Source organism: Canis lupus, chromosome 37 (assembly GCF_011100685.1).
Source record: "Canis lupus familiaris isolate Mischka breed German Shepherd chromosome 37, alternate assembly UU_Cfam_GSD_1.0, whole genome shotgun sequence".
In the NCBI taxonomy this organism is placed as follows: Eukaryota; Metazoa; Chordata; class Mammalia; order Carnivora; family Canidae; genus Canis; species Canis lupus.
The window spans coordinates 79324-91342 of NC_049258.1; the positions used below are offsets into that span (position 1 = coordinate 79324).

Consider the following 12019-nt stretch of genomic DNA (forward strand, 5'->3'; position numbering starts at 1 on the left):
TGATTAGATAGGGAGTTCTCTAGTTTCTCAGACCTTGATTAGAGCAGCTGCTTATCAAGGCCTTGCTCTGTGCCAAGAACTAGGATTAGTGCTTTTGTACCTGTTGTCCTCCCAATCTGCACAGAAATAATGTAAGATAAACTTCTTTTCCACATTTTACAGGTTGAGGAAACCGGCTCAGAGGGTTTAATAGATTATCGCTAGTCACTCTTTTTGTAGTATGGACTTTTAAAAAATCACAGCACAGTCTTGCTCCGATGTTCTTTTAAGAACACAGTGCTAGCAGAGGTTATCTTGCATTCGTAGCAGCACTGTCAAGTTGAAAACAAGCTTTGAGAGTGAGTTTGGATGACCAAATATTAAATATTGATTATGACAGTTTGAATAGGTAGTTTTCTGTATTTTCTTGCCCCAAGTAGGGGATTTCACAGCAGTTCCATTTTTTGCTTATTTTCCAAAGTAGATGTCATCTGAGTTCTGTACAGTTTTCTTGCAGAGTTTTGTATATCATTCTGTGATGACCTATTTTATATTTATTTTGTACAAGTTGACAGTATACATAATGATCTCTATATTGTGTAAGTTACGTGAAAACAGAGGTAATGTATTAGAACGCTTTATATCCTGTGGCCATTAGCACACTCAGTTGTGTGTCATTCTAGATGATAATGTATCTGTTTTCCATTCTTAAAGATCTGTTGTAAAGTGTACACTAAAAAATTGTTGTGCTCATGACAGTGTATCATATGGTTCTGATGTAAGAATAAATTGATGATTTCCTTTCTCTTAGGTTTGTTCTTAATACAAAGGTTAACATGCCACATGAAGACCACATCACAGCTCTCTGTTTCTGTAATGCAGAAAAATTTGAAAACCCCACTTTGGTTACAGCTAGTAAAGATGGTCACTTCAAAGTGTGGATGTTAACAGATGATTCTGATATATACAGTAAGTTAAATAAATATGTCTAAAGTGCATAACTTTTAAGAATTCATATATTTATTTCTTTTGTGACTTGTATCCATTCTGGTGGACATTTTCTACCATATTTAACTTCTGTGAGTTGTTGCCTAATTTTAATGATTTAAGAGAATTACATTTTACATGCCTTTTCCCCAACATCTATATGCTTTTCCATGACATTCTTGATTAATCACGTGCTGATTATTTCTGTGAGGGTACAGTGCAAAAAACAAAACAAAACAAAACAAAACCCCACCAATTCTTTCACTGTTCCACTAGAGGGAGGTCAAGATTGCCAGGAAGGGACATACATTTCATACCTGTCAGTGCCTTGGAGCATTTGTAGCTAAAGTTTCAAGGAGCAGGGTTTTTTTTGTTGTGCTTCTTACTGCTTATAACTACCCTAAAGTATTATATAGCATTTATACCATTTCTGAACTATATGATCTGTTTCCACAGAAAAAGCAGTTGGCTGGACCTGTGACTTTGTGGGTAGTTATCATAAATACCAAGCAACTAACTGTTGTTTCTCTGAAGATGGCTCTCTACTAGCAGTTAGTTTTGAGGAAATAGTTACAATATGGGATTCAGAGACATGGGAACTTAAATGTACATTTTGTCAACGAGCTGGGAGTATAAGGTAAGTAATTTGGGGAGTATGTCATATGGTATTAGTTTTTGTTTTTTTTTTTAATTTAAATGAGTCTTTCCACATAAACTTTAGTAATGATTTATGCTTCCTCTAAAGCTAGCTGTGGGTCAGTGGGGGTCAGCAGCAAACCAAAATGGTAGGAAGCTAAAAATTTGGGGTATGTGAACCATTTGCTGTGGTTTTACCCGTTTCTGAAATGAGGATTAACATTTCACTTTTGGCCTAACAGGTTTCTTTTTTCTTTACAATAAATACTTTTCATGGTTGTGCTACCTAATAATGGATGCTAATAAGCCTCAGTGGATCCAAATAGTCCTTATCTTCTGTTTTCCCATAAAAACACTGTCATACTCAAACTTTGTTGTATCCAGAAGGGTCAAAAGGAAAGACAGCAACATCTCCCACTTTACCTCAGGCATTTGAGGACAGAATGGCAGAAGGCTAACAAGATAGTTTTTAATTCCCAACATATCTGATTCTGAATTTTCTTTGTAAAACTGCCTTCAGAATTTATATTGCAAATGTTCTTCCTGTAGATTAAACAAGCGTACTAATCTACAAAGGATTTTGTTAAATGACTTTGAGCATTTCACATACATGTTATCTATAGTATATGTCAGTTATACTGTACAGCATATTAGAGAAGAAAGAATTGGTCATCAAACCTGTTTTTTTAAAGAAACAAAATAGCTAAATATTTCCTTTTGCTCTCCTTATTCCTTTTTTTCAAGATAATTATGAACAAAAATGTGTCTTTCTAAAAATCTGCATTGCATAAAACTATACTAGAAGTCTGCAGTTCAAACCTCAGCATGCTAGAACTGATAGTTCATGTCTTGTGGTTTTAATATAGGTACCTTTGCTTTGGAAGATTGACTTGTTCCAAGTATCTTCTTGGTGCTACTAAAAGTGACATTCTTTGCTGTTGGAATCTGCTCAGTTGTGCATGTAAGATTTTTTTTTTATTATAAAGTGACTTGGCAAAGCATGTAATAATGGCCATTAAATGTTGGCATTTTAGGACTTCTGGCTCATATCTTCATGCCTCCTCCAGAGAGTATATGTAATTTTTCACATGTCATGTTACACCACCAAAATTCAGAGTGCTGGGCCTGTCATAGATGCACGTTCTTTGTAATCTGCCTAATTGGCCATAAATTGACTTCTTCCGTTACCTTGCCTTTCCCCACCATGTAAACTTTCTTTTGCCTTCCATGTTCTCTCCTAACAATCTGAGGAATGTTTCTGTTAATCTGTAACCTACATTAACGGCCGCATCCCTGGCAGCTTTAAATTTGAATGTCTCCTTTCACAGGCCTCCTAACAAATGCGGACTTCTCATTTTTATTCATTTTACTTATTGGCATTTTACTCATTCAAATATGTTTGGAAGGTGTGGTGGTTGCTTAGTCATAAACATATGTGATACTCTATGTTCTTTGGATGTGGTTAACATTTTGCCCATGTTTAGCAGCTACAGAAAAGCACCAGATAGTAGTTGCATTGAAACAACAACCATTCCATTGTATGTGGGAGGAGCACATTGTTTTTCTGCTTCCTCACTTTAGTACAGCCTTCTGCAGTCATTTTCAGTTCTCTCCATGTATTGTTTTGAAGTGTAATATCCCTCTTCCTAAGCATAATAGAATTGATTGCCCCAGTAAAAATTAACTACTTTTAAGAACAAGCTTAAAAAAGCTTTGGGTAGATCTCTTCTTAGAAATGAATTGTTTTCTTTTTTCCCCCCAGTGGAATGGAGTACAAAATTAAATGTTAGAGTTCTAGAACCTGATCCTAATTCAGAGAATATTGCTGCAATCTCTCAGTCTTCGATGGGTTCAGACTGTAAGTACAGACTCTACTTTGATAATAAGACACGATCTGTTACCTAAATTTTCTTGTAGCATTTTTGAGTCAAACTGCTCTTACATCAAATATTTATTTTAAGCCATTTTGCCTGAGGTAGTGACTGCCCTTTGAGTTCTTACCCCAACAACTTGTTCTGTATGCGTTCATACTTATTTCTAGGAGAGCCCCGGTACATCCCTCAGTTTTCACCATGCCAACCCCACTCCACATTCAGAATGTCCCAAGAGAGATTTTGCCCCCTGAAGCATTTCAAAAAGCTTTAATCATTCTTCCTCTGTTTTCCCTAAAGCACTGTCTACAGACCCCTGTTCTAGTACTTAAGACAAAATACCGCAATAATATTTTGGTGTCTGTCTTCTGCAGTAGGCCCTGGCCTCTGGAGCAGGGATTCTTCTTCTTTTTCATCTCCATAGCCCTCCTTTCTAACCTGCTTGGCACATAGCAGGCACCCAGTAGATATTTGTTGAGTCAGAGTCTAAAATAATCATGACTTGGACCACTTACTCAATGGAGTAAGTCCCAGGGTTACTGTGTCTGTCAGCCTGAGGCTAGAACTAACCTTTGCAGCAAAATGTTATTGTGTGTTTGTTTTTTCTTTCTAGTGTTTGTATTTAAACCTAGTGAGCCAAGACCATTGTATATTCAAAAGAATATCTCCAGAGAGGACGTCCAGTGGGGAGTATTTGTTCCACGAGATGTACCTGAATCATTCACCTCAGAAGCTTACCAGTGGCTGAACAGATCCCAGTTTTTCTTCCTAACAAAGTCACAGGTAACCATCCCACTTCAAAAAGGCAGCCACTTTGTATATGTAAATTTCAGTGGATTTAATATTTGAAAGTAATAGCCCATAACAGGTAGAACAGTTATATTAAAGGATTATTTCCCGGGGATCCCTGTGTGGCTTAGCAGTTAGTGCCTGCCTTCGGCCCAGGGCGTGTCCTGAGACCAGGGATTGAGTCCCAGGTCGGGCTCCCTGCATGGAGCCTGCTTCTCTCTCTGCCTCTGTCTCTGCTTCTCTCTGTGTGTCTCCCATGAATAAATAAATAAAATCTTCTAAATAAATAAAGGATTATTTAGATTCTTCTTTCCTTCTTTTAGGAAGTAATCTAAAATACTCAGTAGGACAGTATTGCTAGTATATTAGCACCACTTTACTCCACACCTTTGAGGCTCCTTAAGTATTGTTTGCATTATTTCCATGCAAAAAAAAAAAAGACAACTAAAATACCTTTTTTTTGTTTGTTTGTTTTTTAGGTATGAGAACTATTAGATCTTTATTAGGTAGTAAACAACAAGGAATTGACCTCAAGAAAGGTACCAATTTGGGCCTAGGCAGGATACTCCTTTTACAGTTTACCTCAAAATGATATACACAATTGAAAAATTGAAGTTAAAATAACATTTCTAAATTAAGAAAAACATTTTGCAGAAAATTTATTTAAAGATTTTATTTATTTACTCATAAGAGCCACAGAGAGCGAGAGAGAGGCAGAGACACAGGCAGAGGGAGAAGCAGGCTCCATGCAGGGAGTCTGACGCAGGACTGGATCCCAGGACTCCAGGACCACACCCTGGGCTGAAGGCAGGCGCTAAACTGCTGAGCCACCCAGGGATCCTCCTCTTAAATAAGATTTCTTAGAATAATCTTGTAACTGTCACAGTAGTTACTAAATATGTTTTAAGTCTCCAATTACTTTTCTTTGGACAGAGACATAAATAAAGATGAAAAATTGACCTCATTTTTTAACTATAACATTTTTACTTAGATTTTGCATTGTTAATCTTTCTTTTCAGAGTTTATTGACATTCAGTACGAAGTCTCCAGAAGAGAAACTCACACCAACAAGCAAGCAGGTATGTTTTAGCCACTCATGGTGCAGACCTACATTACCTCCCTACAGAGATAACCTTATCTGTTTGAATTCAGCTGTGAGAACAATGTTCCACTTGCCCTAACATGGAATTAAACGTACACTTCAAAGCTACTTGCCTCTTTGGGCTTATATTTACTCTTCTAAAATGTAGTTTTAATTTATAATACCAAAAATACATGCTTGTGATTTAAGGAGTTATTTAAGACTTTCAGGAAACTTCCTAACCCCACTGCCATTACCCAAAAAAAGATAATCAGTTTCAACTCTTTCAGCTTGAGTTTTTATTTGCCTTCCTATCTCTAAGGAAACATGTTTATATTGCTAATTCTGGATTTTTCAGATTAAGTTATTGTCTGTTAAATGATATGTTCAAGTTGTCCCTCTCTGTCACACTGCCACTTCCCCATCCATGTACATAACACACGCAACATTCCTGTTCCCAGTTTTCTTAGTGTAGATAAATCAGGTCAGTATTCATTATAACCGTGTCAACACAATTCATAGCTGAGTCATGTAGTAACCAGACAGATTTTCTTCTATTTGCAACTCTGTTTTCTCTGGAGTTAATGATTGCCTTCTCATTTTGCGTAGTTTTCTACTTCTCATCTAATTCACCCCCAAACTCAAGTTGTATAAATCTTCTCTCAGTATTTCAGGTACAGTAGGTATTCTTTCAAGTCTTGAAGGAATATTTCCAAGAGCCGCTGACTTGCTTCCGTCTGTACTGATCACTCTATGAATACCTGGTGCACAGCAGGCATCATGGGATCTATATTCACCATCATTTGGGGATTCATTTCACTTCTACAATAGTAGATCCCATAGCTTTCCCCTTATTCCATCACTTCCTCGCTTTGGTGAAATACCTTCTGTTAGTGCACGGGAGGCAAATTTAAGACCTTTTGTGTTTGGAAATGTTTATTTTCTCTCCCACTTGATTGGGTGGTTGAGTTATAAAGGTCTAGGTTGAAAATCATTGTCTCTTAAAACTTTGATGCTATTGCCCGTCTTATAACTTTGGGTGTTACTATTCTTACTCCTCTTCCTTTATCTATAAATTAGCTTTATTTTCCTTTGAAAACTCCATTGAATTCGTTCAATTTTTTGTTGAACATCTACAGGCTAGAAGCTGTTCTAGATGGTTGGAGTACACACCAGTGAGCAAAACAGGTCTGTAAACTAAGAGTGTTTACAGTCTAGCAGAAAATACAGCAAGCATGAAATAAATGAAATATGTAGTACTTTAGAAAGTGTTAGGAAATTAGGAGTGGAGGATTAGAGGAAAAGGGTGTGTGGTACAGCTTGCCATTTTATGTAGACCAGGCAGAGTAGCCTTGGTGAATAAAATAGACCTTGACTTTTCCTCTGAGTAATATGTGGAGCCCTAGAAGAGTTTTAATCCAAGAAATAATTATGAGAGAATTGCTGCTTTGCCTTCATTTTGTCTGTTCTTTTTCTGGAACTCTTACTTAGTGCTGGACAGTCTAGAAGAATGCTTTAATTTTTTTTTCATCTTTTTTTTGTGGGAGATTATTTTTATCATCTTAATCTGCTTTTTTCTCTTGCATAGTCCCATTTCCATCATTTGTTTTTCATCTGTTTTGGTCTCTTTGATTTCAGAAATTTTCATCAGTCTGATGATTCTTAGCTGTTTTTATTTAAACATGATCAAAAAAGCCATTTAGAAGGTCTCTCCTAGGTGGAATTAGTCTGCTAGTCTCCACCATCTGCTTATTTTTGAGGAAGTCTCCAAAGTCATTATTTTTAGGTATTTTTGTCCTAAGCTGATTGGATGGCCCAGACAAAATTCTTCTAAACTCTTGCCTGGAGGATAGCAACCTGGAAGCACCTTCTGTGAGGCACAACTGCCAGCTGTGAAGACACTGTCACCAGCCCCACCAGGCAGTTTAGTTTAAAGACATGCTTTTGTTCCACTCTTCAAAGACTGTACTTGCAGCCCTCTACTGGGGCCCAGAAGGAGATCTAGGAATCTGGGTGCTCTCTAAATAGACTTGCAACGAGGCTTACCTGGTTATGTCAGCATTTTTCTGAAGTACTGGTACTATTAGTACCAATTCCTAAGCATTTGCAGGATTCTGCAGTATAAATCGGGTTGCTTCTTGGTCAACTAGCTTAGAATTCTTTGACAAATCTACTAAGTTACATACCACCCTTGAACTTGCTGCCCACCTTCCAACATATTACCCATTTTCTTTCTCTCTCTGGGCTTATGTCCTTTTGAAAACCCATTTGCTGTCATTTGTCACTGGGAGAAGCAGTAGTGTATATATTGTTCTGTCATCTAAGTGTCCATTGTTAGCTTTTCCCATAACAAGTGGGCTGCTGAGCTTTACTTTACCTGTAAAGTGAAAGAATCATACTAAATAATTTTTTAAGTTCCTTTCTTACCTGGCATTATATGACTGCAGTACTTTTCATTGAGTCAAAGGCAATTCCTCCTTTTTATTGAAATTTCCCTTTGTCTTAAATCTTTATAGCTGCTAGCAGAAGAAAGTCTTCCAACGACACCATTTTATTTCATACTGGGAAAACACAGGGAACAGCAGGATGAAAAAATAAATGAAGCTTTGGAGAGTGAACTAATACAACTACCCTTAACAGAAAACATACCTGCAATTAATGAGGTAATTCACAACATGAAACAGATTAATCCATTAAAGCAGCACCTTAACTTAATTTTTATACAGTCAGTTCGTAACAGATTACTTTTTTTTTTTTTTTTTTTTTAAAGATTTGAGAGAGAGGGTTCGTGTGTAAGCAGGGGGAGGGGCAGAGGGAGAGAGAATTTCCAGCAGGCTCCCTGCGAAGCATAAAGACCATAAATGGGGCTCCATTTTACCACCCTGGGATCATGACCTGAGCTAAAATCAAGAGTCAGACACCTAAGACTGAGCCACCCAGGCATCCCTATAACCTAACATTTGAATAATTATTTGTATACTATGCAGTTTTAATATCCAAACCAAATAAGTTTGTTATTCCAGATTATTGTGATCTGAACTGACATTTTGCATAAATGTTGGAAGGCAGGCACAAATTTTTTCTGGTTTGGTTTTTCTGTGGAGAAAATCTGTTGCATTCAACTGGTGGTATTAAGTCTTTTTAAGTGAAACTTTTTCTTGTTTTTTTAACTCTAGCTTCTTCATACTCCAGCTCATGTTTTGCCATCTGCTTCTTTCCTTTGCTCCAAGTTTGTTAATTCATTGCTGCTGTCTAAGGAGACAAAGAGGTAAGATGTTTTGAAAATATGTTTAGATATTGTTTTGGGAAACAAGATAGTTTGTTATCCTTTATTAGAATATTCTTTCACTTTGACCCTTCCATATCGTGTGGGGTAGGGGCACCGACCCCCCCTGCATAGTCAAAAAATTCACATGTATATTTTGATTCCCATAAAACTTAATTACTAATGTCTGATGGTGCATGGAAGTCTTAATAACTAATGTCTGATGTGCATGGAAGTCTTAACATAAACAGTCAACACACATTTTGCATGTTATATATGTTATTCTTACAGTAAAGTAAACTAGAGAAATTAGGAAAATCATACAGAAAATACATGTACAGTATTGTATCAAAAAAATCCATGTATCAGTGGATCAGTACAGTCCAAATCTGTGTTGTTAAAAGGTCGATTGTATTTCTCTTTATTTTAGCTTTAAAATGAAGTTAAAGGATATAGGACTGTTAAGCCAAGTGAATAAAAATTACTTTACTTTGCAATAACCCATTCTGAAGAGCACTCAATAACAAGATTTTTCATTTACTTTGTATAGTTGTATTTCTACACAGGTATCTTAAATCAGGAAGTTGCTATTTATAAGCATTTTTAGATAATTATATTTTATTCATTTTATTATGAAAGTGGTGAAGAAATCCCAGAAGATGTAGATATGGAAGGAAAAGAAAGTAATGATTCAGATGAAGAAAAAGATTTTACTGAAAAGATAGAAGATACAAACAGCACAGATTTGGGAGAAGACCTTATACATCAGTTGTCAAAATCTGAAGAAAAAGAACTAAGAAAATTCAGGAAAGTAGACTACAGCTGGATAACTGTTCTCTGAGCATTGGAGATAGAGGAAGATTCTTGCACTTTGTGATTTTTTTTATTATATGTTGATATTTCAAAAACATCTACTTTATTTAATGTTATTTCTCTTAAAATATCAAATATGAACAGGCTTTACTTTTTAAATACAAAGCTGTGTTTGCATCATGCTTTATAGTGTTGCTGGGTGCATTCATATAGACACCATCTCATTTTTGAGTTACATCAGCCTCAGAAATAGCGAGGCATTTTCTTCACAAGCAGTTGCAGCATATGTCCTCTTCTCTGCAATTTGGAGATATAAAATGTTTGGAAAATCACAAGTTTTTGTTGATGATATTGTTAAGTTGGTGTTAAACCAAGATTTCTTTGGTGGCCAAATAGGACCTGAACAGATATGATATTTTCTGTAGGCCTACTTCATACCTCTTAGTGTATTTATTTTCTCAAAGAGAAATTTAGAGAAATAACTTGATTACGTGATATTCCATAGGATATTAAATAATATAGGCTTCCTAAAATCTGAAAAATTTTAAATTTAAATCATTTGTCCCCAAGCCTTTCAGATAAGGACTTATCTACTCAACTTATAATATAATTTTTAGGAAAGCCTTGGAAGATATAAGAAGATATTATTTTGTCAGTGTTACAGCTATGTATATTGAGTCAAAGAACAATTACTTTTTTTTTTTTTTTGAGAAAAACTACTTTTTAACCAAAGTCCCATTGCTAGTAGAATAAAATACAAGTCTCAATATTTAAGTACTGAGGTGGCTACTTTTAACCATTTAGTATTTGGACCTTTCTTATTCTATTAAATTAATGTTAAAGAGTTAAAAACAGTAAAGTACACAGTTTTACAGTCCCAAGATAGTGTGACATAGGAGGACCCTGAACTCCCCATGTCTTCCACAGACACACCAAATCTATAACTGTTTCTGGAGCACTTCCTCCAGAAGAACAACAGAAAGCTGACTGAAGAGCTTCTGCACAGCAAAAGATAGACCACATACAGAACAGTGAGTGACATGGTAATGAAGAGAACACCTACCCCCAGCACTACAAATGGCAGTGAGGTGGGATAGTACTGAGGAACCACATGCAAGCAGATTCATCTGCCCTGGGGCACAGGGGAAAACGCCATGGTTTAAAAGAGCAACGAGAATAGTATTCAGCCCTCAAACTCTGCCAATAAATAAGAGAACTGCTGGAACTCTGTCCAAATTGGAGGGCTTGGAGAGTGCCACAGTTTTATGTTCTCTCTCCATATTTGATAGCATGAATGGGAGCAAGGTCAGGGCACCCGAACCAGCCTACCACTTCAATGAGCCCCAAGCCCCTAGCCCCAACCATCTCACCAAAGTGACCCTAGTTTGGTGTATACTGGACACCCCTGTTCAGTGCTTATTACTCCAGGTATCTTGCCAAGGTGACGTGCGTATAAAAAGTGCCCTGGAACACTAAGCCCAGCCATCCTACCAGGGCAGCCCCAGCACAGAGAGCATTGGGATCCCCAGCACATGCCAGCCAGCCAAAGTCACCAGGCATACACAGTTGGTACAGAAGATGACCATATACCAGACCATTCCTTCAAGTTGAGAAGTAGCTAATCCACTTAATTCATAGAAACTTACACAGAAAGCCAAGCAATATGAGACAGGATGTGAACAAGAGGTAGTGGAAGGGGGAGGTAGGCAGGGGGATGGGGTGACTGGGTGATGGGCACTGAGAGGGGCACTTGATGGATGAGCACTGGGTTGTTATATGTTGGCAAATCGAACTTCAATTAAAAAAATAGATTTTAAAAAAAGGGCAGCCTGGGTGGCTCAGTGGTTTAGCGCCTTCAGCCCAGGGCCTGATCCTGGAGACCCGGGATGGAGTCCCACCTGAGGCTCCCTGCATGGAGCCTGCTTCTCCCTCTGCCTGTGTCTCTGCCTCTCTCTCTCTCTCTCTCTCGCTTGCTTGCTCTGTGTCTCTCATGAAGAAATGAATAAAATCTTTTAAAAAATTTTTTAAAAAGACAGGAATATACTCCAAATGAACAAGATCAAACCCCAGAGAACTAAATGAAATGGTGATAGGCAATTTTCCATATAGAATTTGAAGTAATGGATTATAAAGATGCTCACCAAGCTGGAGAGGAGTAAAATAACTTCATTAAAGAGAAAATGGCAGGGTAAGGTGGGAGAGTAGGGTCTTTAAATCACTTGGTCCTCCCAACTTACCTAGATAATTTTAAAATCACCCTGAACACCTACGAATTCGACCTGAGATTCAAAGATTTTATTCATGATAGAGAGGGAGTGGAGGTCAGAGACAGGCAGAGGGAGAAGCAGGCTCCATGCCCACAGCCTGTCGCGGGACTCGATCCAGGGTCTCCAGGATCATGCCATGGGCCAAAGGCAGGCACTAAATCACTGAGCCACCCAGGGATCCCCCTCGACCTGAGATTTAAAGAGGGAACAGCTGGACGCTGCAGAGAGAAAGGTGTTCGCTTCTAGGAAGGTGGGGGATGGGAACCAAGTGGAGGAAGGGCCCCCACAAGGAGCTGGCCTCCACTCTCCCGGAGTCACTAGCAGAGGAGGG

The 12019-nt window shown here is 37.7% G+C and overlaps 1 protein-coding gene across 1 annotated transcript in view; it reads left to right on the forward strand.

Moving 5' to 3' along the window:
• Positions 1 to 10188, forward strand: part of WDR75 (WD repeat domain 75) — a 34145-nt gene extending 23957 nt beyond the window's left edge. Inside the window, exons 13-21 of the mRNA XM_038585120.1 lie at positions 791 to 948; positions 1423 to 1603; positions 2469 to 2563; positions 3365 to 3460; positions 4087 to 4256; positions 5282 to 5341; positions 7860 to 8006; positions 8520 to 8611; positions 9248 to 10188. Coding sequence (XP_038441048.1) covers positions 791 to 948; positions 1423 to 1603; positions 2469 to 2563; positions 3365 to 3460; positions 4087 to 4256; positions 5282 to 5341; positions 7860 to 8006; positions 8520 to 8611; positions 9248 to 9449 — 1201 coding nt within the window. The 3' untranslated portion in view covers positions 9450 to 10188. The remainder of the gene's footprint in view (positions 1 to 790; positions 949 to 1422; positions 1604 to 2468; positions 2564 to 3364; positions 3461 to 4086; positions 4257 to 5281; positions 5342 to 7859; positions 8007 to 8519; positions 8612 to 9247) is intronic.
• Positions 10189 to 12019: the final 1831 nt, after the last annotated feature.